This window comes from Bubalus kerabau, chromosome 4 (genome assembly GCF_029407905.1).
Source record: "Bubalus kerabau isolate K-KA32 ecotype Philippines breed swamp buffalo chromosome 4, PCC_UOA_SB_1v2, whole genome shotgun sequence".
In the NCBI taxonomy this organism is placed as follows: domain Eukaryota; kingdom Metazoa; phylum Chordata; class Mammalia; order Artiodactyla; family Bovidae; genus Bubalus; species Bubalus kerabau.
Genome location: NC_073627.1, coordinates 42,116,068 through 42,142,624, shown reverse-complemented (window position 1 = coordinate 42,142,624; position 26,557 = coordinate 42,116,068). Strand labels below are relative to the sequence as shown.

General features: G+C 44.4%; 1 protein-coding gene across 6 annotated transcripts in view; it reads left to right on the top strand.

Annotated features, from left to right (window-relative positions):
* VPS53 (VPS53 subunit of GARP complex) overlaps positions 1-25,063 on the top strand; it is a 124,904-nt gene extending 99,841 nt beyond the window's left edge. For 3 of the 6 annotated variants that reach the window (XM_055576995.1, XM_055577001.1, XM_055577000.1), the window contains 5 exons: positions 2,414-2,562; positions 6,521-6,590; positions 20,245-20,382; positions 22,507-22,611; positions 23,004-25,063. In XM_055576995.1, coding sequence (XP_055432970.1) covers positions 2,414-2,562; positions 6,521-6,590; positions 20,245-20,382; positions 22,507-22,611; positions 23,004-23,174 — 633 coding nt within the window. In that variant the 3' untranslated portion in view covers positions 23,175-25,063. The other 3 variants (XM_055576999.1, XM_055576997.1, XM_055576996.1) reach the window with 3 other exon arrangements.
* The last annotated feature ends 1,494 nt before the right edge of the window (positions 25,064-26,557 follow it).

Below are 26,557 nucleotides of genomic sequence, written 5' to 3'. Positions count from 1 at the left end.
GCACATTCGAGTTACAACCCAAACCCTAAGTCATCAAGGGGAAAGATGGCAGAGCATCCATCCGAGGCTGTGGCTGGACAGTACCACTGCTGGCTGTATTTTGCTCATTTTTTAGAGAATAGTCTGAACAATGTCAACTTTCATTGTTTTCCAGTACTTTAAATTCTTTTCTTATTCCACAAAGCTGGCTTAAATTTCTTTTGTTAATTTTTGGCCACACTAAGTGGCATGTAGGATCTTTGTTCCCCAACCAGGGATCAACCCCTGTCCCTCGAAGTGAAAACACAGTCTTAACCACTGGACCTCCAGGGAAGTCCTGGGTTGACTTAAATTTAAACTCATGAATCCATTTGACTTTTGTTAGTACTTCATTTATCTTGACCGATGGAGTTCGAAATGGCCCAAGTATTCAGGAAAATCGGATCTTTCACCTAGATTTCCCAGTGTGGACACATACTAACATGGCCAGTGGTGGTCAAGAGGAGGCAGCTCTCCAGCGGGAACTTGAACTCGCACACCGCGAGCTCCGTCTTGCCCAGAGTTGCTTTGTAACCGATGACAGGGCATGTCACCACCACCGACTGCGGTTGTCTTCTGTCAATGGAGAACCATCGTGCTTAGATAATTGTTTACGAACTTTTCAAGCTGTTGAAACGTCAGCTGCTGCCAGCTTGGAAAAGAGCAGTCATTACTATGGATGAGCTTTGCGCTCGGTGGAGGGCGGAGTTCACTGTGCGTTTTGTTCCCCGGGGGCCTTCTGCCGTGGAGCCGCTGACAAGCTGGGAGTGGAAGATGAAGTGTAGATGGTAACAGCACCTGCCAATTCTGGCCTCAGCCTGTGAGCTCATTTAAGGCCCCCTAGGATGTTCATTGTTTGAATGGGTCACATCTTTAATATCAGATGGGAAAAGAAGTCTCTTGAAACAGAAGAGGATAAGGAAAACATTAGAAGTAGCCAAAGCATTAGAATATAAAGTCAGTTCATATTAGACTTTTCTACCATCTCTGTGTCCTTTGCTTTTATTTTTTTCCTCCAGTAAAAAAATTAGAGGCCCTTTTCTTTCTGGAGCCTCATTATGAAAGCTTACATAGACTTCATGTATCTGGGCCTTGGTTTTCTTATCTGTAAAATGAAGATGGAGGTGCCTTCCAGCTTTTGCATGGTTCCATGCTTACACAGACCCAAAGCTTTTAGGCGATAAATACCTGTTGATGTGAAGAAACATTAGGACAAAACATAGAGTCATTTGAGCTTCCCAGGAGCTGGGGGATCATCCGTGTATACAATGTGATTCTTTTAAACACATTCTCTCAGGATTGAATTTTTCCTTTCCCCAGGAGCTCTGTAAAAATAGTATTTTCTTGCCAGAGACATCAAGGCCTCAGAAAGACTGCCTTCCTTCTATGAACATACTATACAGTTTGTGTTCGGCTCAGGATCTTTTTAACAGGCAGCCCAGCTCCTTTCTGAGAGGCTGACCCTGCAGAATCCCATCTCAGTCCTCGCCGGTGGTGTGAAGCAGGCTGGGGGCTGGTGCCACCCCTCTTCTCCAGTGTTTCCGGGTGAGGTGGTGGTGGGGAGAGCACACCTCTGCTGCTTTTTCCTTTTTACTGTGCTTGTTTTTCATTTCCCCTAACTGTCCTCAGGTTGTGAGAACTGGAGCCCAGCAGGTCTTTCGTTTTTTTATTTTGTTTTTAATATGTTTATTTATTTGGCTGCGTCCAGTCTTAGTTGCAACACCCAGGATCTTCATTATGTCCTGCAGGATCTTCCGTTGTGGTGCACGCGCTTAGTGGCTCCGTGGCTTGCGGGATCTTAGTTCCCCAACCAGGGATCGAACCCAAGTCCCCTGCATGGCAAGGTGGATTCTTAACCACTGGACCCCCAGGGAAGTCTCAGGCCTCTTGATTTTGTTCACGGCCTGCCTGGTCAGAGGCCAGTGATGCCCCAAACCTGCCATCCACACAGCCCCTGCCCTGTTCCCCAGAGCACTGTCTTAACCTCTGACCTGCCCCTCATATTTACAGAGATGCTCTTTCCTTTCTCTTGATTAAAATGCCACATAATCTCAAAGGCTCTTGGAGTAAGAGTCTAATGTTTGATTATGGAAATTTTCAGTTAGATAGAAAAGTAGAAGAAATAAGCTACCAAAGAAAGCAGAGAAAATAAGCCACAAGGATATATTGTACAACACAGGGAATATGGCCAGTATTTTATAATGAATATAAGTGGAGCATCACCTTTAAAAATCATTTAGAAACTAACCCAACACTGTAAATCAACTATACTTCAAGTTTTAAAAAGTGTGAAACACTATATTATACACCTGTCGCCTCACCTTCCCCAGTAACGGGTAACGCTGTCCTCCTGCACAGGCTCTGAAGACTTGTCCCGCCTTGTCTCCATTTTCAGATGCAGTGGCAGAACGTGGAGCACGTTGGTGACCAGAGCCCCTACGTCACGTCGGTCATCCTTCACATTAAACAGAACGTCCCCATCATCCGCGACAACCTGGCCTCCACGCGGAAGTACTTCACGCAGTTTTGCATTAAATTTGCAAAGTAAGTCCTGAACGCCGCATCAGTGGATGGTTCTGAATGCCATGCTGAGCACCAGCATGCACCCAACCCAGGTGTCCCCACCATCCACATAGTTTTTTGTACCCTAGAGAAGCATACTAATCTCACTAAATTTGCTACTTAATGTGGTAGATCACAGTAACAGCAGTACAACCATCCACCCCCTCAAGAGAGGCAGAAAGGAGTCAGGGGGCTTCTGTCATGTGAACTACGTGGACATTCTGGTACCCCTGCCTCCCCCCAGGTTTGGATAATTAAAATTATTTTCCAGCAACTTCATGTATGTATATGTATCTCTCTGACTGGATAATAAGCTTTTTGAGGATGGGAACCGTGAGTTCTGTTCTCTTGCGCTTTCTCTTCCTCCTCGCCCATAGCGCTTATTACTGTGGCTGCCAGAGTATATCCACTTGTGGATACCCGTGAGTCTGGGGAAGGCACTAGAAATCAGGAAGAGCAAGTCAGGGAGCCAGTCCATTGCCAAGTAGGTGGAGTGAACACTGCCCGCGTGTCTCCTGCCCCGTCCTCCTGTGCGGATGCTTCTGGCTTGTTGTTTTAAAGCAGGGAGATGTTTTGGTCCTTTGCCAGTCAGCATCTGGCCATAGCACCGTTTCCCCCAAGGCCAGACACCATGGAGGGTCAGTGCCTCCTCTGACCAATTATCAAACAAGCATTTTGGCAGACTTCACAGGGAAGGGCTTTGGGAAGAACGGCCCCGTCCAAGCTACTGAAGTGAGGTTATTCTCATCCAGGTCCCTGAGGACAGTTTAGGGCTCCAAGTTTCTGTCTTCCCCAGATCTCTCCCAGTTTGTATTCAATTAAGGCTTTCCTTCCCCCTCACACACGAGCCCCTAAAGAACAGCAATTACAGAGTGGCTGTGGCCTGAGCTTTAGTTCCCAGTGTGTCAGGAAAGGCCCGAGTGGACCCTCCCGGAAGGCATTAATGTGTGCAGGACAGCAGAAGGTCCGGGAGCTGACATCCCTTCCACTCTCTGGGTGCTCATTAGCGCAGGTTAAAAGCCCTGCTGATAAATCACACTGTGACACTCCCCATAACTCTCAGTAGGAACAGCGTCTCTATAAAAACTTACTGTAGCCAAGAATCTCCAGTGCTGTTGCACAGGAGCCTGAAGGAGCTGATGTTAAACCGAGGAAGGGGTCTGTTTACCTCACTAGTCCCAGCACCAGTTCACCTTCTCTCAGTGCCCTTGGCTCTCACATTAAGCCCGTATTGGGGGAGCTGGGCATAGGATGCCATCTCTCACATCTGGAAAAGTTTAACCTGTAATCTAGAAAGTGGATCCTTCATTTAATCCATGGTACCCTCTCGTCACTGTAAAATCCCAGCTGAAGACCAGAACCTTCAGATGGGGGCTGTGAGAACACTCTTCTTCAGCCAGGAGCAGTCTCTGCCACCACTGCGAGGGTCTGGAGGAGCCCCTTGCAGTTACACCTCACGTTGCTGGAACTCTTCCCCAAAGACGTGTCCCTGATCCTTATGCTTTCCCCACCCCTCCTCCTGTAGTCCAGCACACAGAGCCAGATGAAGCACATGATCAAAACCTACTTAGTTTGAAGTAACTTAGGTTATAAACTGTGTGCCGTTGCAGTTAGCTGTAGTTCAGTCTCATGGTACTTTGTGGCCTGACTCGTTGAGAGCAGGAAGAATCCATGCCACATAGTCCTTTGTTCTCACTGCCTCCTGATCAGTCAGCTGGCCTTCCCCTAGATCTGATCTCTGGGGCTGACATTTCTTTCCCTCTAACTTTTTTATCTCACTATTGGTCTCTGAAGCAACAACAGTCTCTGCTATTTAGACATCAAGATCAGCCCCCTGGTAGAAACTGCTGTTTGAACCACAAGTGACTTCCCTCATCCACTCAGTGGATTCTCCTCCATTCAGTAATGGGGATGATGAGACAGATCTCTTAATAGTGATTGGGAGGAAAAAGAGAAGTCATATAAACTTCCTGGTAAAGTCCTGGTACCAAGCCGACATTTAAAAAGTATTAGCTGCTGCCATTATTATTTATTGTTCATTCAGCATGTAGCCCCTTGAGCACCCACTGTGTTCCAGCTGCAGAATTCAGTGCTTTGACTAAGTAGACGTGGTCCCTGGCTTCATTTGCCTTACAGTCAAGTGAAAGGAAATAGACATGTCAGCAAATAAGTATAACCGAGTAGGTTATTTATTAGGTTGGAGGTCTGTGGACTCTGCAGAGTATGGTGGAGGGGACTGAGGAAAGGCTTCACAGGAAAGCTGTCCTTGAGCAGAGTCTGGGAGATATGTGTGTGTCCTGACCCACAAGGCGGTGGGGAGGCATTCCGGGCAGAGGAAGCAGTGTGAGCAAAGGCACGGAGGATTCAGATTGCCTAGAGTCGTAGGATCTGCATGTGGCCAGCCAGCCTGAATCACAGGGTACCAGGGCTCAGCGAGATGGGGCTAGACAGTCGAGGAAGGTCTGTCTGCAAGAGTTGTGATCAGAGGAGGGTCCTGCTCATATTTGCATCTGAAATAAATCCCAGATAATAAATGATGAGGCTGAAGGCTGGGAGACCAGCTAGGAAACAACTGAGAGAGCTCTAGTGAGAAGGAGAAGCGCAGCAGCTGGGGATGATCAGGAAGGGTGGGTGTGGGTGTTGAGGGAAGAACTGAGAGCTTACTGGATTTTGTGGTTGAGGGCAAGTCTGTGGCTTCTGACTTGAATGCCTGCGCAGACGAGATCTAGTCTCTGAGCCTGGATCCAGGGTAGGGCAGAGTCTTGGATGTGCAAGGGTGGAGGTGCCAGTGCCATGCCAGTGGGCTCTCCAGTAGGTCTCTGGATATTAGAGTGGCACAAACCTTCTGGAAAAAATGTGGAGAGAGCAAAGAGGATGGCGGGCATGAGCCTGAGAGCAGCTTGTCAAGTGAGACGGGGAGGCTGGCCAGCCTTTACCTCAGCCTCCAAATCTTGCTTTCGGCCATGGGCCCTGTGTTCTCCTGGTCTTCGAATCTGGCCTGATTTTAGGCATTTCTGGTTCCCATGCTTTCTGTTCACAGCAGCAATACAACTCAGCCTTCCCTACTCAGGGCTCTGCAGGGTTTTCTTTAAAAAAAACCCTCCTGACCTGTTAAAATTATATTCTCCCTTTCCCCAGATGAGCATCATCAATCCACTTGGCCCAGGTTGCCCTTCAGTCCCCAGTAAATTTTTTGGAGATTGTGTATTTTGTTCTCTGATCTGACAGTTACTCCCTTAGCAATTATTTCCTATTTTCACATTTAAGATCCCATAACCACCTCATGTATATTCGGTTGTCACATCCATTAGGATGTTTTCAGCTACTCGTCATAGAAGGCCTGACTCAAACTGACTTAAACAGTGAATTTTTTATTTCATATAACTGAAGTCTGGAGATGGGACAGATCCCGAGATGACTGACGCAGTGGTTCAGCAATGTTACTGAGGACCCAGGTTCTTTACTGACCCTGCTCTCCTTGGGCCTGGCTTCATCCCTAGAACAGTGGGAAAATGACAGCTCTAGATGTTAAATCCAAACACACAAACAAGCTATAAAAGAAGAGAGTCCTGCCCCCGCCGTGCAGTGAAGTCCTTCCCTCCCGCTGGCTTGGATCATGTCCTCAAATTGTCAGCACCAGCAGCAGTCACCCAAGGAACCCCAGGCTCTGCCTGGCTGAGGCTAATTAGAATCCACCTCTGTTGTTTAGGAGGAATCAGCTTTTCCCCAGCATCCCAAGGCCAGATTTACCTAAATAAAACCAGGGCTTTCATTAGGGGGAGGGGGGGAAAGAGTGCATGCTGGTAGGACATAAGAATATCTACTTTAATTCTCCATTTTCTTTAGAAGGAAGTATAGGAACTTAAAAAAAAGAAAAGTTTTTGCAGTTCTTTACCAAAGAGAAAATGAACCTAATCTGTCACTTCTTTTTTATCCACAGCTCCTTCATTCCGAAGTTCATCACCCACCTCTTCAAGTGCAAGCCGATCAGCATGGTGGGGGCAGAACAGGTGAGATGAAGCTGGTATAGGGCTGTTCCCCTCGCTTTCATTGTGGGTCAAACCACATATCTTTCTAGTCCAGAGGCACTACGTAAAAGTAAAACCACCGGTTTCCCCTGTTTTGAGGACAGGATGATGATCTGGCAGCTTAATTCATTCATCCATTTATTTAAAGCATTTTTTTCCATTGAGCACACCCCCTAGTACCTGGGCCTTATTTTAGGGACAGGGCATACCACAGTGAACAGGCAGACAAGACCTCCCCTTCATGATGTTTACACTCTAGTAAGAAGAGACAGATAACATACAAGTAACAAATAAGTTAGAAGGTCATTTTTACCTCAGTATGCAGGGTATAAAGCTAGGTTATATGAAAGAATACCTTAGGAGCATGATATTCATTATATTCTTTATGTATTTATGTGCCGTGTGCTCAGCTGCTCAGTCGTGTCCAACTCTTTGCAGCCCCGTGAACTGTAGCCTACCAGGCTTCACTGTCTATGGAATTTTCCAGTCGTATTTTTATAGAGATGTACTCTTTTAAAATATTTATTTATTCGTTCATTCGGCTGCTTCAGGTCTTAGTTGCAGCACGTGGAATTTTCCCTGTATCACGTGGAATCTTTCTGTTGCAGTACCCTGACTCTCTAGTTGCAGTGCGCAGGTTTAAGTAGCTGTGGCATGTGGGCTGAGTTTCTCCACAGCACGTGGGATCTTAGTTCCCCAACCAGGAATCAAATCCACGTTCATGCATTGCAAAGTGAAAGTGTTTTAGTCGCTCGGTCGTGTCCGACTCTTTGCAACCCCATGGACTGTAGCCCTTCAGCCTCCTCTGTCCAGGGAATTCTGCAGGCAAGAATACTGGAGTGGGTAGCCATTCCCTTCTCCAGGGAATCTTCCCAACCCAGGGATCAAACGTAGGTCTCCCGCATTGCAGGCAGATTCTTTACTGTCTGAGCCACCAGGGAAGCATATTGCAAGGCAGATTCTTAACCACTGGACTACCAGGGAAGTCCCTAAATATATTCTTTACATATTTATATTCTGAATATTCTCTGTTCTAAGAGGAGTAGTGGCTTTAGGTTGTATGGTTGGAGGAGGCACCTCTGAGAGTTGGGGCTGGAGGAGGACTAGGAGAAAAGCATCTGGGCAGAGGGAGCCACAATGGCTCTTGATTATTTGGGGTCCTAGTGGCTGGGGCAGAGACCACCTAGGAGCAGCAAGCAAAGACAGGCTCATCATTTTGGTATGGAGAAGCTCTGTTCACCTTACTCAGTAAGTCTTCCTCCATCAGCCCAACCCTGCTCACTTGAATTCTATGCCTCAAGACCTGTCTACATGGTGTTGCCTCAGCGCTGCTGAGTTGAGTTGGGTGCCATGGCAGTTGCCTCTGCTCAGATACCACCTGTTCACACACTGTAATTTGAACAGCTTGAGTTTGGAGAACAGTTTAAGCTCCTTTAAAAACAAACAATAATATTCAGCCCCTAATTCATTTTCTGTTTGTTTATAATTGTTCGAGCCATTTAATTGTAGCTCCTTAATCTTCATACAAATGTAAACAGAAGGCTCAGTTTGCCTTTATTCTCATTATTTTTGAAGGTTTAGTTGTTCTTTGTTTTTCTTTTTTTTTTTTTTTTTTTTTTCTTTTTTTGCCCCACCCCACCCCTGTTCTTTGTTTTTAATTGAAGTACAGTTGATTGACAATGCGGTATTAGTTTAAGTGTTCAGCAAAATGATTCAGTTATATGTATACATATATCTATTCTTTTTCAGATTCTTTTCCCTTAGAAGTTATTACAAAATATTGAGTATGGTCCCCCAGCCCCTAATTATTTAAAAACACTTACTTAGATGCAAGCTGTTCATGTACTGATCATGTATGATCCCTTTATATTCATTAAAATAAATCCTCTGAAGACCTTTATTCAGCAATACTGAACTGATTTCAGTTGCTTTCTGTATTTGAAAGAACTACATTTTTTTTTTTTTTAAGAACTACATTTTTAAGTAAGAATATATAATTCAAGGCATTTCCATAACTCCTGCTCTTCCACTGGATTAGTTGATGGGTGGTGGCTCAGCTCTCCGAGCTCCATAACTTGCCCCAACCCTGGGCCCTTGGCCGTGCTGGTCCAAGTCAGGCCTCAGGAGGGTGGCAGGTCAGCATGTGCCCTGGTGCATCATCATGGGTCCATCAGAAAGTATCAAAGCCAGAGGCTCTTGAATCTCATACGTGCTGTTTGTTCTATAATCTTTTTGTAAGTGAGTGGCCTTCCTACACTATACCAAGGCAGTAGGTGTGAGCCTTAAGGTTATGGGCTCCAGAATCACTAAGGTCTGATGCTGAATCCTGTCTCTGCCAGCCAGCAGCTGTTTGTCCTTAGTCAAGTTACTTACCCTTCAAGGGCTTTAGTTTCCTCATCTATAAAATGGGGATAATCACAGTACCACCTCACAGGGTAGTTGTGAGGATTAAACAAAATAATGTGCTGAAGAAGATCAGCAAGATCAAACCAGTCAATCCTAAAGGAAATCAACCCTGAATATTCATTGCAAGGACTGATGCTGAAGCTCTAATACTTGGCCACCTGATGCAGAAAGCCGACTCATTGAAAAAGGTCCTGATGCTGGGAAAGACTGAGAGCAGGAAGAGAAAGGAACAACAGAGAATGAGATGGTTGGATGGCATCACTGACTCAATGGATATGAGTTTGAGCAAACTCCAGGAGATAGTGAAGGACAGGGAAGCCTGGCCTGCTGCAGTCCATGGGGTCACAAAGAGTCAGACACAGCTTAGTGACTGAATAACAACAATGCACTGAAGTGCTTGACCCAACATCAGGCGCATGGGAAGCCCTCAACAAATGCCAGCTCTTACTATTAATAGTTTGTTTCTCTGTCAGCGCCTGCCTTCTCACATGGAAACATCTAGTCAATGCTTGACGTGGGCTGTCTGGCTGACCAGCTTAGCAGAGTCAGAAGCATTGTTTCAGCAAACGTCCTGGGAGGTTGTGTGGATTCAGACACTGACCAACTGCCTCTGAGTGTAGAGTTTCAGTGTTTGGAAATTCTTGCCTCTTGCACGTCATAAGCACAGAATGAACCTTCTCCTCGGGAAACAGCAGAATAATGCCCCAGCACGTCCAGCTTCATGAGCACATGTTCACTGGAGACCCTCTGTTCACCTCACTGCTGTGTGTGATGAGAGAGGACGTAGAGTGGTTGCTCTTAGTGTGTCCAGGAGAAGCTTTGGATTCTGTTTCTGGTCTCTCAAAACTAATTCTCTCAAGTCTCTAGAGTTGATGAAGCCCCTGGAACAGAGTTGACTCATTGGGAACATGTTTCCATGAGTTTGCAGCTCTGCCCAGGCCTTGCAAGCTGATTTAGTGTCCAGCAACCATGCTATTTTCATCTTGTCACATGAATCCAATGTCATATCTATTTTCCTCAGATTTTCCTTTCTTTAAAAGAATGTTAAAATAATCAACTCAGACTCCAAAAGCCCGCATCTTCAGAAAAATATCAGTTTGGCCAGTATTCTGCTTTGCGATGTGAATGAGAAAACCATCTGGAAACTGGCGTTTGACTTTATCAGACCCCAGACAAACATGAGTGGGTGACAGGGGAGTGTAGATCTCAATAGGCCCTGCCTCGGGTGAAGGGTGGGGAGGCCATGAGTAGGAACTATAGGGCATTGTGGCCCTTGGAAGATTCCCACGTGAAGTTCAGGTTTAGCTGGGGTCCATGCTTGCCGTGAGTATCTGGGCTTAGAAGCCCATGCAGTCATGGAGCTGGAGGCATGATCACTCAAGCAGCAAAACCACAGGAAACTGAAAGTTACCAGAGAGAAGTTCATAGATTAAAACAGATTCTGAGACTTTCCTTATGGTCCAGTGATTAAGACTGCACTTTCCAATGCAGGGGGTACGGGTTCAGTCCCTGGTCGGGAAGCTAAGATCCCACATGCTTCTCAGCCAAAAAACCAAAACATAAAACAGAAGCAGTATCATAACAAATTCAATAAAGACTTTAAAAATGGTCCACATTAAAAAAAAAAATTGTTAAAACTTCTGCTTAAAAAAAAAAAGATGAAACAGATTCTGTCACAAATCTTACAGCAGCTGTAATCCAAGTTTAACAAAAGCTGTGAGAGTCAAGGATGAGGCCTAATCTCAGAGGCCTTTGCTTTGCCACAAAGGTACTAGATCCTAATTTTAGATTGCATTTTAATACTTGTGTCAAAAATGGTAAAGGAGACATTTTCCTGCTCTTGATTCTTTCCCTGATCACTGTATAAAGTAAATTATTTCCCCTTGGGCCCCAGAGTCTGCCTGAGCAATTGCAAGGGCATGTGGAACTGAACCATACCAGTATTTGTCATGCTTCTTGCTAGTTTGTGATTTTCAGAGAATGTTGTGGGATTTGCAGGGTCATTAATTAGTCTTCTGGCCACAGTATGTATGACTGAGCACACAGTGGAAATGGAATCCATTTGCACAAACTTACCAGAGGAAGCAGCTCACTGTTGTATCAGGAAAAGGACCCAGGGTGCTTTTAAGGGGGAAAAAAGTGTACTAATAAAATTTAATACATGTAAATGACCATTTTTTAAAAGAACGACAAAACCTTAGCAAGCTAGGAATAGAAGAAAATGTGTTAAAGCTGATTTTATTTTAAAAGGGTATATACAGAAACGTATGTGATGGTCTACATGGATAAATCCATTTGTCAAAACTGTACAGTTAAAAATTGTGCATTTCATTGTATGTAAATTTTTTTCATTGTATGTAAATTTAACCTCAGAAAAATTAAGTGAGGGACAGGGAGTGGTTGCAGCAGGGTTTCTCAGCCTCTGCACTATTGACATTTGGGGCTAGAGAATCTTTTTTGTTGTGGGGCTGCCCTGTGCATTATAAGATGTTTGGCACCATCCCTCACCACTACCCACTAGTTGCCAGTAATACCCTGCCAATGTTGACAACCAAAAATGCATCCAGACATTGCCAGATATCTAAGCCGAGGGTGGGAGGATGAACCCCCCTCCCCAAGCTGAGAGCCAGTGTATTGTAGGCATGGATGAACTGAGATGAGCATGTGAGAATGTCTCTGGTTAGTACAACCGACTGCATAAGGATTCACTGTTTTCTTCTGTTTATGTCATACATGTTTGAAACTCTCCATAATAACAAGATTTTTTGTTTTAAAAATGTAGTGGTCCACCCTCACATAATACCCACTTAAGTGATATCCACAATAAAATTTTGAGAAATGACACAAAACTCAATTAGTGCTTAAAGTAAGTTCCTTCTAGATTTTCTGATTATAGAATGTGTGTTCAGAAGAGCTAAACTTTCTCCTTCTTTTTTAATGTGCTTGTGTGTCTGTGCACACTGTAGAGCTTTCTCCCTTTTGCTCAGCCCTTCTCTATTTCTAAGGAGCTTTTTGAATCTCTTCACTGCCTAAGTGCTCATTTTTCTGTCTCGTCACCTCTGGCCCATCTTGACTTTTATGAGACCATCCTGTCCACTGAGAACTTGAAGCCTCCTCTATCACTCAGTCAAAAAGGGCCCTCCCTTTGTGCCACACAGAGCAAAGAGACAGGCATAGCCACGCTCCGCAGGGGTTTATGCCCATGGCAGGATCATCAAGGTCCTGGAGATGGGAGGACCGAGCAAGCTCATGAATGAAATGAATCAGTTAATGGGGAAAAAAATTGCCATAAACATCACGCTTAATGGTCAAATATAGAAAGATTTTTCTCTTGACATTAGGAACAAGACAAGGATGTCTATTGTCAACATTTCTGTCCCACGTTGCCCTTTGAAGTCCTGGCCAGGAAAATAAGGCAAAAAATAAAATGTTAAAGAAATAAAAGGTATACAATTAGAAGGGAAGAAACAAAGCTGTCATTTTTCACATTTTACAGAGAACATGACTGTGATTGAATATCCAAAAGAATCTATAGACAGACTATTAGAATAGAAATTTAGTAGGTGGGAGCCAATATAAGGTCAGTATTTAAATTATTTTCAATATTTGTATATACCAGCAACAAACAATTTAAAAAAATTTAATGAAACCATACACAGTAAAATCTAGCTGGTAATAAGTATTTTAAAAATGTGTGAATCTTCTACACAAAAAGTGACACAATATTAAGATATATTAAGGAAAAATCTTTAAAATGACAGGAAGGTCCATGTTCATATGTTAAAAGACTCAATAATTTTTTTTTTTTTTTTTTTTGGTCATTCTGCATGACATGTGGGATCTTAGTTCCCCAACCAGGGATTGAACCCATACTCCCTGCACTGGCAGCAGAGTCTTAACCACTGGACTTCTAGGGAAGTCCCATGAACTCAGTATTTTTAAAATGTCAATTCTTTCAAAGTTATAGATAGAGCGAAATCCCAGCAGGGGTGGGATGGGTGCTTGTGATGTGAATGTAAATTGATAATCGGATTCTAAAAGTTGGATGGAAATGCAGAAGACCAGAAATAGCTGAAATAACTCTTAAGAAAGAGAACAGAGTTGGAGGATTTAAACTTCAAGATACCAGGGCTTCTTTTAATGCTAAAGTAATTAAGCACACAGGGACAAATGGGCCAACAGAAAGGAATGGAGTTCAGAAATTGACCCACACGTACACAGACGCTTGATTTATGGCAAAAGCAGCACTATAATTCAGTTGGGAAGGGATGGTCTTCTCAGTAAACAGTGCTGGGTAATTGAATATCCACATGGGAAAAAAATTAATCTTTATTTTTTGTAAGGAATTTTTTGATGTGGGCCATTTTTAAAGTCTTTGTTGAACTTGTTACAGTATTACTTCTGTTTTATGTTTTTCTGTTTTTGGAAGTCCCAGAAAAAAATTCACCTTGACCCTAACCACACACCATATACAAAAGTCAGTTTCCAAAAAAGCAAATCAGTTCCAGTGAGGGTGTGGAGAAATTAGAACCCTCATATGCTGCTGGTGGAAATCCAAAATGCTGCAACCATTTGGGGAAACAGTTTAGCCGTTTCTCAAAATGTTAAGCATGGAGTTACCATATAACCCAGCAATTCCACTCCTAGATAGAAACCCAGAAGAACTGGAAAAGTGTGTCACGTAAACCGTTGTACACAGATATTCAGAGTGGCATTTTTCATAATAGCCAAAAAGTAGAAACAACTCAAATGCCCATAAGTTGATGAATGGATAAACAAAATGTGGCTTAATCTTACAAGGGAATATCATTCAGTTGTAAACAGAAATGAAGTACTTACTCATGCTGCAACATAGATGAGCCTTGAAAACATTATGCTAAGTGAAAGAATCATAGACAAAAGGTCACAGAACGTATGATTCCATTTATATGGAATGTCCAGAGCCGGCAAATCCGCAAGACAGAAAACAGACTACTGGTTGGTAAAGGCTGGAGGAGAGGAGGGAAAGAGATGCAATTGCTAATGGCCATGGAATTTATTTGTGGCATGATGAGATGTCTGGAATGGAACAGTACACTTTTAAAAGGTGAATTTATCTCAAATTAAAAAAAAAAAACCAACTCCAGGTGGATTATAGCTCTGAAAATGAAAGATAAGACAACAAAACTTCTGGAAGATAAAAGAATATTTTTATGACTATGGGTTAGGCAGAGATCCCTTAACAAAACATTATAAGTACTAATCGTAAAAGAAGAGACTATTTGGAGTACTTAAAATTAAGGACTTGTTTTTCTCAGAAGACAAGCCAGAGTAGCAGATGATATTTGCAATATATGTAACTGACAGAGTACTCATATTCTAAATATATCCTTTTAAAAATCTCTAACATATCACTTGTGTGGAATCTTAAAAAAAAAAAAAAAAACTCAATTTCAGAGAAACAGAGAATCAAATGGTAGTTGCCAGGGGCTGGGGGAAGCAGGAAATGGAGAGATGGAGGTCAGAGGGTACATACTTTCAATTCTAAGGTGAGTAAGTTTCAAGGACCTAATGTACAGCATGGTGACTGTAATTAATAATACCGTGTGATGTACTTGAAATTTGCTGAGAGTAGATCTTAAGCATTCTTACCACATACACAAAAGGAGAGTTTATTATCTTGATCTTGGTAATCATTGCACAAAGTGTATATATATCAAATAATCACCTTGTACACTTTAAATATATGCAGTTAAAGTGTATTTGTCAATTATTTCTCAATAAAGTTGAAAAACGTACTTTAGAAAAACCTCAACAAATCAATTAGAAAAAAGATGATCAGCCATTAGAGAAGATGGCAAAAGACTTGAACCAGTGCTTCAAAAAGAGGCTTGCCAGTAAGCATATTAATTGTCTAAGGAAATGTAAATTAAAATCACAGTATCAGAATAGCTAAAATTAAACAAGACCAAGAATACCAAGTGTTGGTGAGAATGTAAAGCAACTGGAACTTTCAGGCATTGCTGGTAGGACTGGAAATTAGTACAACCAAGGTGGAAAACTATCAGTCTCTCCTAAAGCTAAGCATATGCCTACCCCTTGATCCGGCAATTCTGCATAGATGCTACCCCCAGTGGCCACCAAAGACATGTACAAGAATGTTCATAGCAGATATAATGAGCAGCAGACCAGTCCTGAGGTGCATAGGGCAGAAGAGTGGTAGCCTTTGTTGGGAAGGAAGAGAGCATTGACTGGAAGAGAACCCGAGGAAGCCTTCTGGGATGCAAATAATGTCCCAAGTCATCTTTTTAATTTATTTTTTTAATTGAAGTATAGAGGAATTGAAGTACTGCTGCTGATGTCCAGCCAAGTGATTCTGTTATATACATATACATATATGAAGATTATATAGTCTTTTCCATATGCTTTTCCATTATAGATTATAATAAGATACTGATTATAGTTCCCTGTGTTATATGGTAGGACCATGTTGTTTATCTATTTTATCCATAGTAATGTGTATCCGCTAATCCCAAACTCCTAATTTATCCACCCCCTCCCCACCACCACCTTTCGCCTCTGGTAACCATAAGTTGGTTTTCTATGTCTGTGAATCTGTTTCTGTTTTATAAATAAATTCATTTGTATTGTATTTAGATTTCACTATATATAAGTGATATCGTATGATGTTTGTCTTTGTCTGACTTAACTTCACTTAGTATGATAATGTCTAGGTCCCTCCATGTTGTTGCAAATGACAATATTTCATTCTTTTTATGGCTGAGTACTATTCCATTGTGTGAACACAGCATCTTCTTTATCCTTTCATCTGTTTTGTTTTGGAGTATAATTAGTTTACAATGTTGTGTTAGTTTCTGCTGTGCAAGGAAGTGAATCAGCCATATGCATACATATCTATCCCTCTTGGACCACCCTCCCACCTCAGCCCCATCCCACCCCTGTAGAGCACTGAGTTCATTCATTTGTTGATGGAGAAATGTCTCATGTCTTTAATTAGGCAGTGGGGTGTATGTGCTGTGCTGTGCTTAGTCGCTCAGTCATGTCCAACTCTTTGTGATCCCATGGACTATAGCTCACCAGGCTCCTCTGTATGTGGGAATTCTTTAAGCAAGAATACTGGAGTGGGTTGCCATGCCCTCCTCCCGGGGATCTTTCCTGGAGAATCGACCCAGGGATCAAACGCAGGTCTCCCACATTGCAGCTGCTGCTGCTGCAGCTGCTAAGTCGCTTCAGTCGTGTCCGACTCTGTGCGACCCCATAGACGGCAGCCCACCAGGCTCCCCCATCCCTGGGATTCTCCAGGCAAGAACACTGGAGTGGGTTGTCATTTCCTTCTCCATCCCACATTGCAGATGTGTGGATCCTTTACTGTCTGAGCAAGAACACTGGAGTGGGTTGCCATTTCCTTCTCCATCCCACATTGCAGATGTGTGGATCCTTTACTGTCTGAGCCACCATGGAAGCCCCATAGGGTGTATACATATGTAATAATTTATCAAGCTATGTACTTGGTCTTTGTGTACTTTACTGTATGAAAGTTATACCTTTAAAAAAAAAAAAAAGGAATGAGGAAAGAAACAAGGCATGGCCTCACCTTGGCCCACCTGTTCCTTATATCCTGAACTGTTTCTTCCACATCACCTCAGAACTTAGTGTTATATATATGGCCTTTACCTTCTAGGAGTGTGCCTTTATTTTGTCTGCTCAAGGTTTCTATCACTGTGATAGTCGTGTTGTCCCCCAATAGGTGTCAGAGCTTTCCATTAATGGGCGATGACCCTTCCCAGGCATCGCATGCTGGCCAGCTTTGCACCCCAGCAGCCCACCAACAACAGCCATATCACCCCCAAATTTTTCTCTAAGGCTCAGCCACATTTAGCTAACAGCCACCTCTTGCCCAGTGCCTCATGCATAAGGAGATGAACTTTTAGCTATCTTCAAAGATGAAAGCCAACAGATTTTCATGATAAATGAGCCGTTTCACCTTCATTTCCCACAGACAACCGCTAAGTCTGTCAGACTAGCTCCCACCTTTTCTGACTGCATTACTTCCGGTAAAACCTGAGACCAAGGTTTCCATCTGTTCATCTGTCTGGTGAGGAGAGAATTTTACTGTGACTGGCCAGGAATTGAGAATGTCCTATCTTTCAAAATATGGGAGATACTAGAGGGTTATGTCTGGTTCATTCAAAACTCTTCCTGTCACTTAAGACTGTACAATTGTTTATGCATATAATATTCTCTGGGAAGTAGAACGTACAGAAAAAACAGGAAGTATCCCTATACGTTTTTAAATAATCATTGATTTTTTTTTCCTGCTAGCAAATAATGCTAAGACATGGCTTTGATTTTGACAAGATGCTGAAATTTTACTACATGGAAGATAAAGTTGAATCCTTTCTAGGCCTCAGATATTTAATAGCATACTATAAAAAAAGAAGAGAAGGAAAAACATAGTTCCAGTTAATAAAAGTATAGAAAATAATGTCAAGAATATCAGCTTCCCACTTAGCTTAGTCAGATCTTAACATGGTCCCATATTTGCTGTAAATCTTTCTTATATAAATTATAATTATGGCTGAAGTCCCCTGTGGACCTACCCTGCCATGCCTCTCCCTCCATGCCCAGAGGTAATCACTATTTTGATTTTATCATTCCCATATGTGCTTTGATAAGTTACATGTGTATGTATCCAAAAACGATATATAATTTTGTTTTGCAAATGTTTAAACTTTATACAAATGGTACTATACATATCATTTCCCCAGTTGCTTTTTTTGCCCAACAAATGATTTCTGAGATTTATCTGTGAGATATAGGTTGTTTGAGTCGCTTATTTTAACTTCAGTGTCATGTCCCATTGCGTGAATGTAGCACTGTTTGTCTAGCCATTCTACACCGTTGATGGGCATTTAGGCCATTTCCAATCTTTTGCTTTTACAAACAGTGGATTTAAGGAACCTTTTTTGACATGGGCAAGAATTTCATTAAAGGATATGAATACTGTGTCACAGATTATGTACAGATTCCACTAGGAAATAGTACTGAAATTCCCCCAAAGTGCTTCAACCGGTTTATAATACCTCATGCTAAGTGTGAGTTTCATTGCACTATATGTGTGCCAACACTTGGTATTTCAACGTTTTACTTCTGCCTTTCTGATGAGTACAAAATGATACACAGTTGTGGCTTTGATTTGTGTTTACTGGATCACTAGTGAGATTAAGTTTCAGGAGCCTGGCGGGCTACAGTCCGTGGGGTTGTACAGAGTTGGACACAACTGAGCACGCACACACAGCATTTCACAGTCCTTATGAGCACTGGCGTCTCCAGTTTTGTGAGGTGCCCGTTCAAATCTTGGCCCCATCGTTGGTATTGTTTTTACTGGGGTTGGTGTTCTTTTTCTTACTGATTTTCAGGAATCAGATCTTTTCAAATTCTTACTTGTTATCTATATGGTGAGGTAGCTGTTAAGATCTTGGGCCCATTTTTTATTTGGATTGTTTTCTTATTGCTGAGTTTTTCTTTAAAAATCTTTGTATGTTTTAGATAACAGTCCTTTATAAGATGTATCTTTTGCAAATACTTTCTCCTAATCTGCGGCTTACCTTCTCACCCCTTTGACATTGTCTTTTGGAGAGCAAACATTTTTCATTCTAAACGAAGACCAGTTTATCAACTGTTTCTCTAATAGATCATGTCTTTGTTTTTTTTTTTTTAATTTATTTATGTTTTAATTGAAGGATAATTGCTTTACAGAATTTTGTTGTTTTCTGTCAAACCTCAGCATGAATCAGCTGTAGGGATACATATATCCCCTCCCTTTTGAACCTCCCTCCCATCTCCCTCCCCATCCCACCCGTCAAGATTGATACAGAGCCCCTGTGTGAGTTTCCTGAGACATACAGCAAATTCCCATTGGCTATCTATTTTACAGATGGTAGTGTAAGTTTCTGGAGAAGGCAGTGGCACCCCACTCCAGTACTCTTGCCTGGAAAATCCCATGGACGGAGGAGCCTGGTAGACTGCAGTCCATGGGGTCACTAGGAGTCGGACACGACTGTGTAACTTTCAAGTAGACAACCTGAGCGACTTCACTTTCACTTTTCACTTTCATGCATTGGAGAAGGAAATGGCAACCCACTCCAGTGTTCTTGCCTGGAGAATCCCAGGGACGGGGGAGCCTGGTGGGCTGCCGTCTCTGGGGTCGCACAGAGTCGGACACGACTGAAGCGGCTTAGCAGCAGCAGCAGCAGTGTAAGTTTCTAATGGAGCATGTCTTTGGTCTTATATCTAAAAAATTATCACCACACCCAGGGTCATCTAGGGTTTCTCTTATGTTACCTTCTAGAAGTTTTATAGTTTTGTGTTTCACCTTTAGGCCTATGATCCATTTGGGGTTAGTTTTTGTGAAGGGTGAAAGGTCTATGTCTAGATTCCTTTTTCCTTTTTTTTTTTTTTGCATATGGATGCTCAGTTGTTCAAGCACCATTTGTTGAAAAGACTACCTTTACTCCATTGAATCGCCTTTGCTGCTTTGTGAGTGATCAGTGACTCTATTTGTGTGGACTGTATCTGTGACTGTATCTCTGGGCTTTCTCTTCAGCACAGTCGATCTGTTTGCCCTTTCACCTGTACCACACTGTCTCGATTACTTTATTATAAATCTTGGAGTCAGTATCTTGGGACTTCCTGGTGGTCTAGGCAGATTTTTAACTACTGGACCACCAAGAAGTCCCAAGATACTGATGTTTAAATTTGGCTTAATCTCCTACATCCTCACTAGCATCCAGAGAAACCCAAAATAGAGCAGTATGGAGTTACCGTTTTTTGCCTGTTCAATAAGCAAAAATGTTTAAGACATTTGTAAGGTTCTTCATACCTACCCTGAACTGCTTCCTAAATGGAGTGCAGGGGATGTGGGTTTGATCCCTGGTGTGGGGAGATTCCACATGCCATGCACCACAGCTGCTGAGCCCACGCTCTAGAGCTCTCAAGCCAGAACGAGAAGCCGCTGCAATGAGAACCCCACACACCACAACGAAGAGCAGCCCCCCGCTCGACGCAACCAGAGAAAGTTCACACACAGAAGTGAAGACCCAGTGCAGCCAAACATTAAAATAAATTAAAAAAATTTTTTAATATCAAGAAAATGTTATTTATCAGCGTGAGTACACTGGGCGTTGTGCCCATGTGAGGTGGCTGGGACTGTTCTGTTCTCTTCCCTCAGCTACTGCTGGACACACACTCCCTGAAGATGGTCCTGCTTGATCTGCCTTCCATCGGCTCTCAGGTGGTGAGGAAAGCCCCGGCCAGTTACACCAAGATCGTGGTGAAAGGCATGACCCGCGCGGAGATGATCCTCAAGGTGGGACTTGTGTCTTCTTTAGGGTTTCAGTTAAAAGGGCCTAGTTACCTGATCGCTTATTTGAAACAGTACTGAGTACTAGTCTCAGAAAGCACAGGTTAGAACCTATTCCCATCAGTCCCAAAAGATTGTCTGCATTCTCTGGCTGGACCAGACTTCGGCCTCATCAGTTATTGTTGAAAGTCAGTGCAGTGTTGCGGGGGGCGGGGTGGGGGTCAGTAATTCTGTCTGACAAATGCATTCTTTCTTGTAATGGGATTCTCTTGTAATAAGATTTGGCCAAGATTGGAAGCTGGGTGGCATTGTCACTCAATCAGCCTCCAGTCAGGGTCTCTCTGCTCTGCTTCTCTCTGCTTCCCAGCTTTCAGTTCCTCCCATTCTTGGCTTTCTAAGCTCTGCCACCTTATAGGAACTTCGAACAAATGTCGCATACCTGATTCTAATCAGCAAATGGTTTTCTAAAGCCCCATTTAACAAAATATATGTGGGGTGATGATGCTAAGAATGTCTGAAGCTTTGAACTCCTGCATCTGATTTCTACCTGGACTTGTCGAGTGGAGAGGGAGCCTACTGGGGAGGGGAGAGAAGGCTGGAGAACAAATGGAGCTTGTCAGTCTGCAAGCAGAATGGCTCAAATGATGGAGGAGTGGGAAGTCACGGCGAGCCCTGACATGGCCGGACCGGGCAAGGGGCCTCCACAGACCTTGGGCTTTGGCCTGATGAAACTGAAAGCAGCCTAATGCATTTCTTCCCCGGCTGGTTTACTCTCCATGGGGGAGAGCAGGGTTTGGAGAGAATTTCTGAGTGAGTTCTCCTTGCCACTCTGAGTTGTATTCTCAGAAATCCAAAACCAAACCAGCCTACTCAAGGAAGAAAACTGGACCCCCACAATGAAAACCAAATGACTGTGAACATGAGGGGTTTGATGCCAGGGCTCTCCTGCTGGTGGTACATGAAGTTGTTGTTTAGTCACTGAGTCGTGTCTGACTCTTTTGCGGCCCCATGGACTGTAGCCCACCAGGCTCCTCTGTCCGTGGGATTCTCCAGGCAAGAGTCCTGGAGTGAGTTGCCATTGCCTGTTCCAGGAGACCTTCCCCACCCAGGGATCACCTGCACCGACAGGTGATTCTTCACCAGTGAGCCACCGGGGAGCCCGGTACGTAAAGTGGATGTAGTTACATGAAGCTCCCGATTTTAAGTCTTGGAAACACTGAGGCTGTTGTGGAGTTTTTGTTCTTGAGAAAACCCACTTAACTCGATGCTTTTTGAGGCCATCCCTTCCCTGTGGCTCAGCTGGTAAAGAATCCGCCTGCAATATGGGAGACCTGGGTTCGATCCCTGGGTTGAGAAGATCCCCTGGAGAAGGAAAAGGCTGCCCACTTCAGTATTCTAGCCTGGAGAATTCCATAGACTGTGTAGTCCATGGGGTCGCAAAGAATTGGGCACAACTGAGTGACACTTCACTTGGGAACAACAATACGTCAGGACAGAAGGAGCAGGTACCAGAAACCCAGGAAATGTCCCTAACGGGGCCCTCCAACACAGTGTTTCCTGTGGTCTTGATATTTAAAAAAAAGACACCTGGGACTCCTCCCCAGGCTCTGTGAATTAGAATCTTCAGAGGAGGGACATAGAAATCTGTACTTAAAAAGCAATTCAGGTGACATTTTTTATTTAGCAAATTTAGGAAGCATTGTGTTGTTACTCAGTCGCTAAGTTGTGTCTGACTCTTTGGACCCCATGGACTGCAGCACACCAGGCTTCCCTGCCCTTCACTATGTCCCGGAGTTTGCTCAAACTCATATCCGTTAAGTCAGTGATGCCGTCCAACCGTCTCCTCTGTTGCCCCCTTCTCCTCCTGTCTTCAATCTTTCCCAGCATCAGGGTCTTTTCCAATGAGTTGGCTCTTCACATCATGTGGCCAAAGTATTGGAGCCTCAGCATCAGTCCTTACAATGAATATTCAGGGTTGATTTCCTTTAGGATTGACGGGTTTGATTGAAAGCATTGCTGTAACTGAATGCTGAGATGAAACAGGCTATCAGGACATTTCTCTAGAAGATGCTCCGCTGCCTCGGATCATAAGCATTTCCGGCAGGCCTGACTCTCCTCTCTCCCTCACAGGTTGTGATGGCCCCTCACGAGCCGTTGGTGGTATTTGTGGACAATTACATCAAGCTCCTGACAGACTGCAACACAGAAACCTTCCAGAAGATTCTGGACATGAAGGTGCGCTCAGCATCGTATTCTGTCCCTGGGTGCATCCTTCTCACACTCCGTGATTCACTTGGGGGCGGAATACAGGCCCCTTGGGGCCTCCTCAAAGTGCCCCTGCTGGGCCCAGGCTGCAAGAAACCATTTGAGGAGGGGGACCCAGGGGCTGCAAGGAGAGGAGGCTGCCCTCCCGCATCCTGCTGCCTGGCCACTTGCCTTCTCAGCCCTTTCTCTCCTCTCCTTTTGCCTTTTCTTCCTCCCCTGCTTCTCTCCTGGGCTACTACCCAGGGCTAATATCTCCCCTGGAGAAAGCGCTAATCCTCAGCCTAGTGAATACCAGATACTGAACCTGCCCTTGGGTCCTTGGGGGCCAGACCTGCCATCACCCTCCTTTGTCTCCACCTCAGGGGCTGAAGCGGAGTGAGCAGAGCAGCATGCTGGAGCTCTTCCGCCAGAGGCTCCCCGCCCCGCCCTCAGGACCCGAAGGCTCCAGCTCCCTGTCCCTCCTGGCTCCAACTCCAGAACAGGAGTCCTCGCGCATCCGCAAACTGGAGAAACTGATTAAAAAGAGACTGTAGGAGCGCCCAGGGGGCACTTTCCCCTCTGGCCGGTGAGCCACCCGCAACCGGATCCCCGGACGCCCCTCACATCTCCTGTGCTCCCCAGATCCTCAGATCATCAGTCTTGAAACTTCCTGGGATGTTTGGGTCATTCCTGGGTCGCTCCCATGCCTTGTCTTAATTCCTGCCTGATGGGAGAAGCCAAGTAAGGACTGGAGGCAATCTCTGATTCCTGTAGCAGAGGCCACAGTGGGTGAAGAAGGTTCCCGGGCTTCACTGGCTGTTCCCCAGCTGCTCCCGACTGCTCCAGTCATCACTGACTCTGCAGCCTCGCCCGCACAGTCCCGCCCTCTGTGACTGTGGCCCTGTTCCCTTCCCTGCTCTGTCCTAGCACTGTGGGCCAGAGAGCCGGGCTCTCACGGCTTCCCCCACCTGCAGCTGTTGGAGGTGCCCTCTGCAGCCAGACCCCTAAGAGATGTCCTCTAGGCTTGGCTCTAGGGCTCCAGTGATGAAATGGCAGATGATAGATGTGGCAGGAGAGGTGTGGCCTTTAGCTGAGCCCTGTGAAGAAAGGATGGCTACGTAAGAAAAGCACAAGGGGACTTGTGGTCCAGTGGTTAAGACTCTGAGCTTCCAGTGCAGGGAGTGTAGATTTGATCCCTGGTCAGGGAACTGAGATCCCATGTGCCATGTGGCCAAATAAGTGGCCAAATAAGAAAATAAAATAGAAGGAAGTAAACCTTGCAGCCAAAAAAAAAAAAAATGCAGGAAGAGTAGGGAGGAGTGCAGTGGGTCACCCAGGCAGCTCAGTCAATAGATTTCCCTCTTCCCAGACAGCCATGGTGTTGCTCTGGGAAAGTTACCCAGCCCATGCTAATTGAGGTTAATGTTCTCTTCTCACTCCTGAAAGAAGGGGCGACGGGCCCATCTCCAGGCAGCCGCTTTAGCCGTCTGTCATTGGCCCGGGAAGCTGGAAACGCCAGTGGACTCCCACACCTGGTTCTTGTCACTCTCGGTGTTTACAGATCCACACTTCTTTTTGTGGTTCATTCACAAGGAGTCACTTTCTGGACATCTCCATAATGGCATTGAGATGTCAAGGCACTGTTTCCCCTCCACTACCACCAGCCCCAGGTGGTCACAGCCAGAGAAGTTGCTTTCTTGATTTATTACACCGTCAGTAATCTCCAAGGAGCCAACAGATGTCAGTAGGAGTTACGTTAAGTGTCTTGGTGATGGGAGCTGAATGCCGTGTGTACGTCCTGTACGGACAGAGCCTGTTTCTCAGCTGGGGGTCTGCATCAGTATCGCCTGAGGCCCTTTTTATTTTCACAAGTACAAATGCCTGGAGGTTGTGAATCAGTCAGTCTGGAAGTCTGGAGTAGCGCCCAGCATTCAGTTGAAAAGTTCCATTATGATTATAATATTTACTCCTCGTGAAGAACCGTTATAATAGGAACTTGCTTTATTGAGGATTTCCTGTTGCACATTTTCACAAATGGGTATTTTTTTCTGACTGTAAGCAAGTGTAATTACTGTACAGTTGAGCTGGTACCCAAACAGTAAAGATGTTTTTTTGCTCATAGCCAGCATCTTGAATTTTGAGTTTGTGTCGATGGAGGGACCATGGCAGAAATCATGCTGTCCCCATCCTGACTAGGATTCTCCTTTGTTTTGATGACTAAACCCTAAACGGAAGATTTATTTATTATTGTCGCTTTGAAATAATATATATAAAGGAGCCCTCATTGATCAAAACAGTAGCTAACAACTCTGCTATTCAGCTAAATTAGATAGTGTACTGGTTCCTTCCCTCTACTTTCTCTAGATTTCAAAAAAAAAAAAAAGAAAACTTTGAAGTTACCTTATGTGGTTAAAATAAATATTGGTAATTTATAAATGATAAAGAGTTCTCTGATGTCTTTACTGTGGCCAAACTTCTAGATTGCTGGTTAGAGGTGCCCAGGCTGGAGAAAGTTCTGTTTGGATCATAATAGGGAAATAGGAACCTCCAAACTTAGTTCTGGGAATTGAAGCAACTATCACCACACCTCCCTCTCTTGAAGAACAAAGACCCAGTACCCAGGGCTTTGCCCACCCCACCAGAAAAGTGTGCCGACTTTCTCACGCCTCAGGTGGCTCCTCGGTACAGACAGAACAAGACCAAAAGTCGACTTCTGAGCACCAGGGTGACAGTGATGGGCAGGCAGGGCGAGTGAGCAGGAGAAATGGGGGATGTGATAGCAGCCCACCCTGAATTGCTGTTGGACGAGGAACCCTAGTCCCCTGTTTATGGAACGCCAGGGAAAATGCCAGAAGTTCACAGCTGGAAATGAAATTCCTCTTGCTAGCAAGAAAAATCTCCAAAATAACCAGCTTGCTTGAGGCTGAAAGCAAGTGTTTCACACTTCTCGTCCCCTCCAAGTCAGATCGCTAAAAATAAAACGATTAGGACTGCACTGGGCCATTTAAACAACAGCCCTGGGAACACAGACACAGCAGATACTGGCATGCAGAAAGAGTACTGTGATGTTTTATACAGTAAAGAGAATTTTCCAGTCTCAAATTCCAATATGTATCAAAGTAGATAAGCTGCCCCCTTCTCCCCGCCCGTCCCCCCGCCCCACCGCTTCCCTGGACCCTCAAGGTTCTGTTCTGTACCTTTGGGAGATACCGATCTGCTGAACGTAAAGGAATTGCCTTTTTGTCTAAATATCATTCCTTTTCCCCATCTGGAAGTGATTTCTTGGTGCATTATTGGAGCATAAAATATTACAGTTAATTAAAGCAGTACTGGATGTCACTTGCTAGGATGTATTTCCTTACTGTTGACGGAAAACAGAACGGACTATAGTGAAAAATTAGCACGCCCAAGAATCCTGGGCTCCCCCTCAGCATCTGCCCTTCTCCCTGGTGAAGTTGCACGCCTCTCCTGACAGCCGGAGGAAACAGGGCACAGAACCAGACCGTGGTGCTCATGGGCAAGGTCCTGGCACATCCACGGGGAGGGGAAACCCTCTGTGAATAGGTATAAAGCATCGTGCTTCTGACGTGGAAGCCTCCTTGTGCTCCAAATTCCTATCCCATTGACTTGCCCTCCCGCACCTCACGGTTCCAGTCTCAGCCTGCTTCTCCATGCGACTGCCAGCGGCCGTCTGTCCTGTCCACAGTCAGTCCATCCTGTTTCCTTAAGAGCTGGGTGGACATTTTGCAGTGAACTTCTGAAGAAGTCTGATGTTCCCCTCAGCCCTGGAAAATCTGTGGCAGTTCTTCCATTAGGTTGGCTTTGAGATCATTCCCGAGTTCCCATTCTTTTTTTCCACCAGCTCCCCACTTTTATAGGGTAGCCAGAAATCAGTCTGATGAGGAAAGAAACCTTTCTGTATAACCCACCTGGAAGA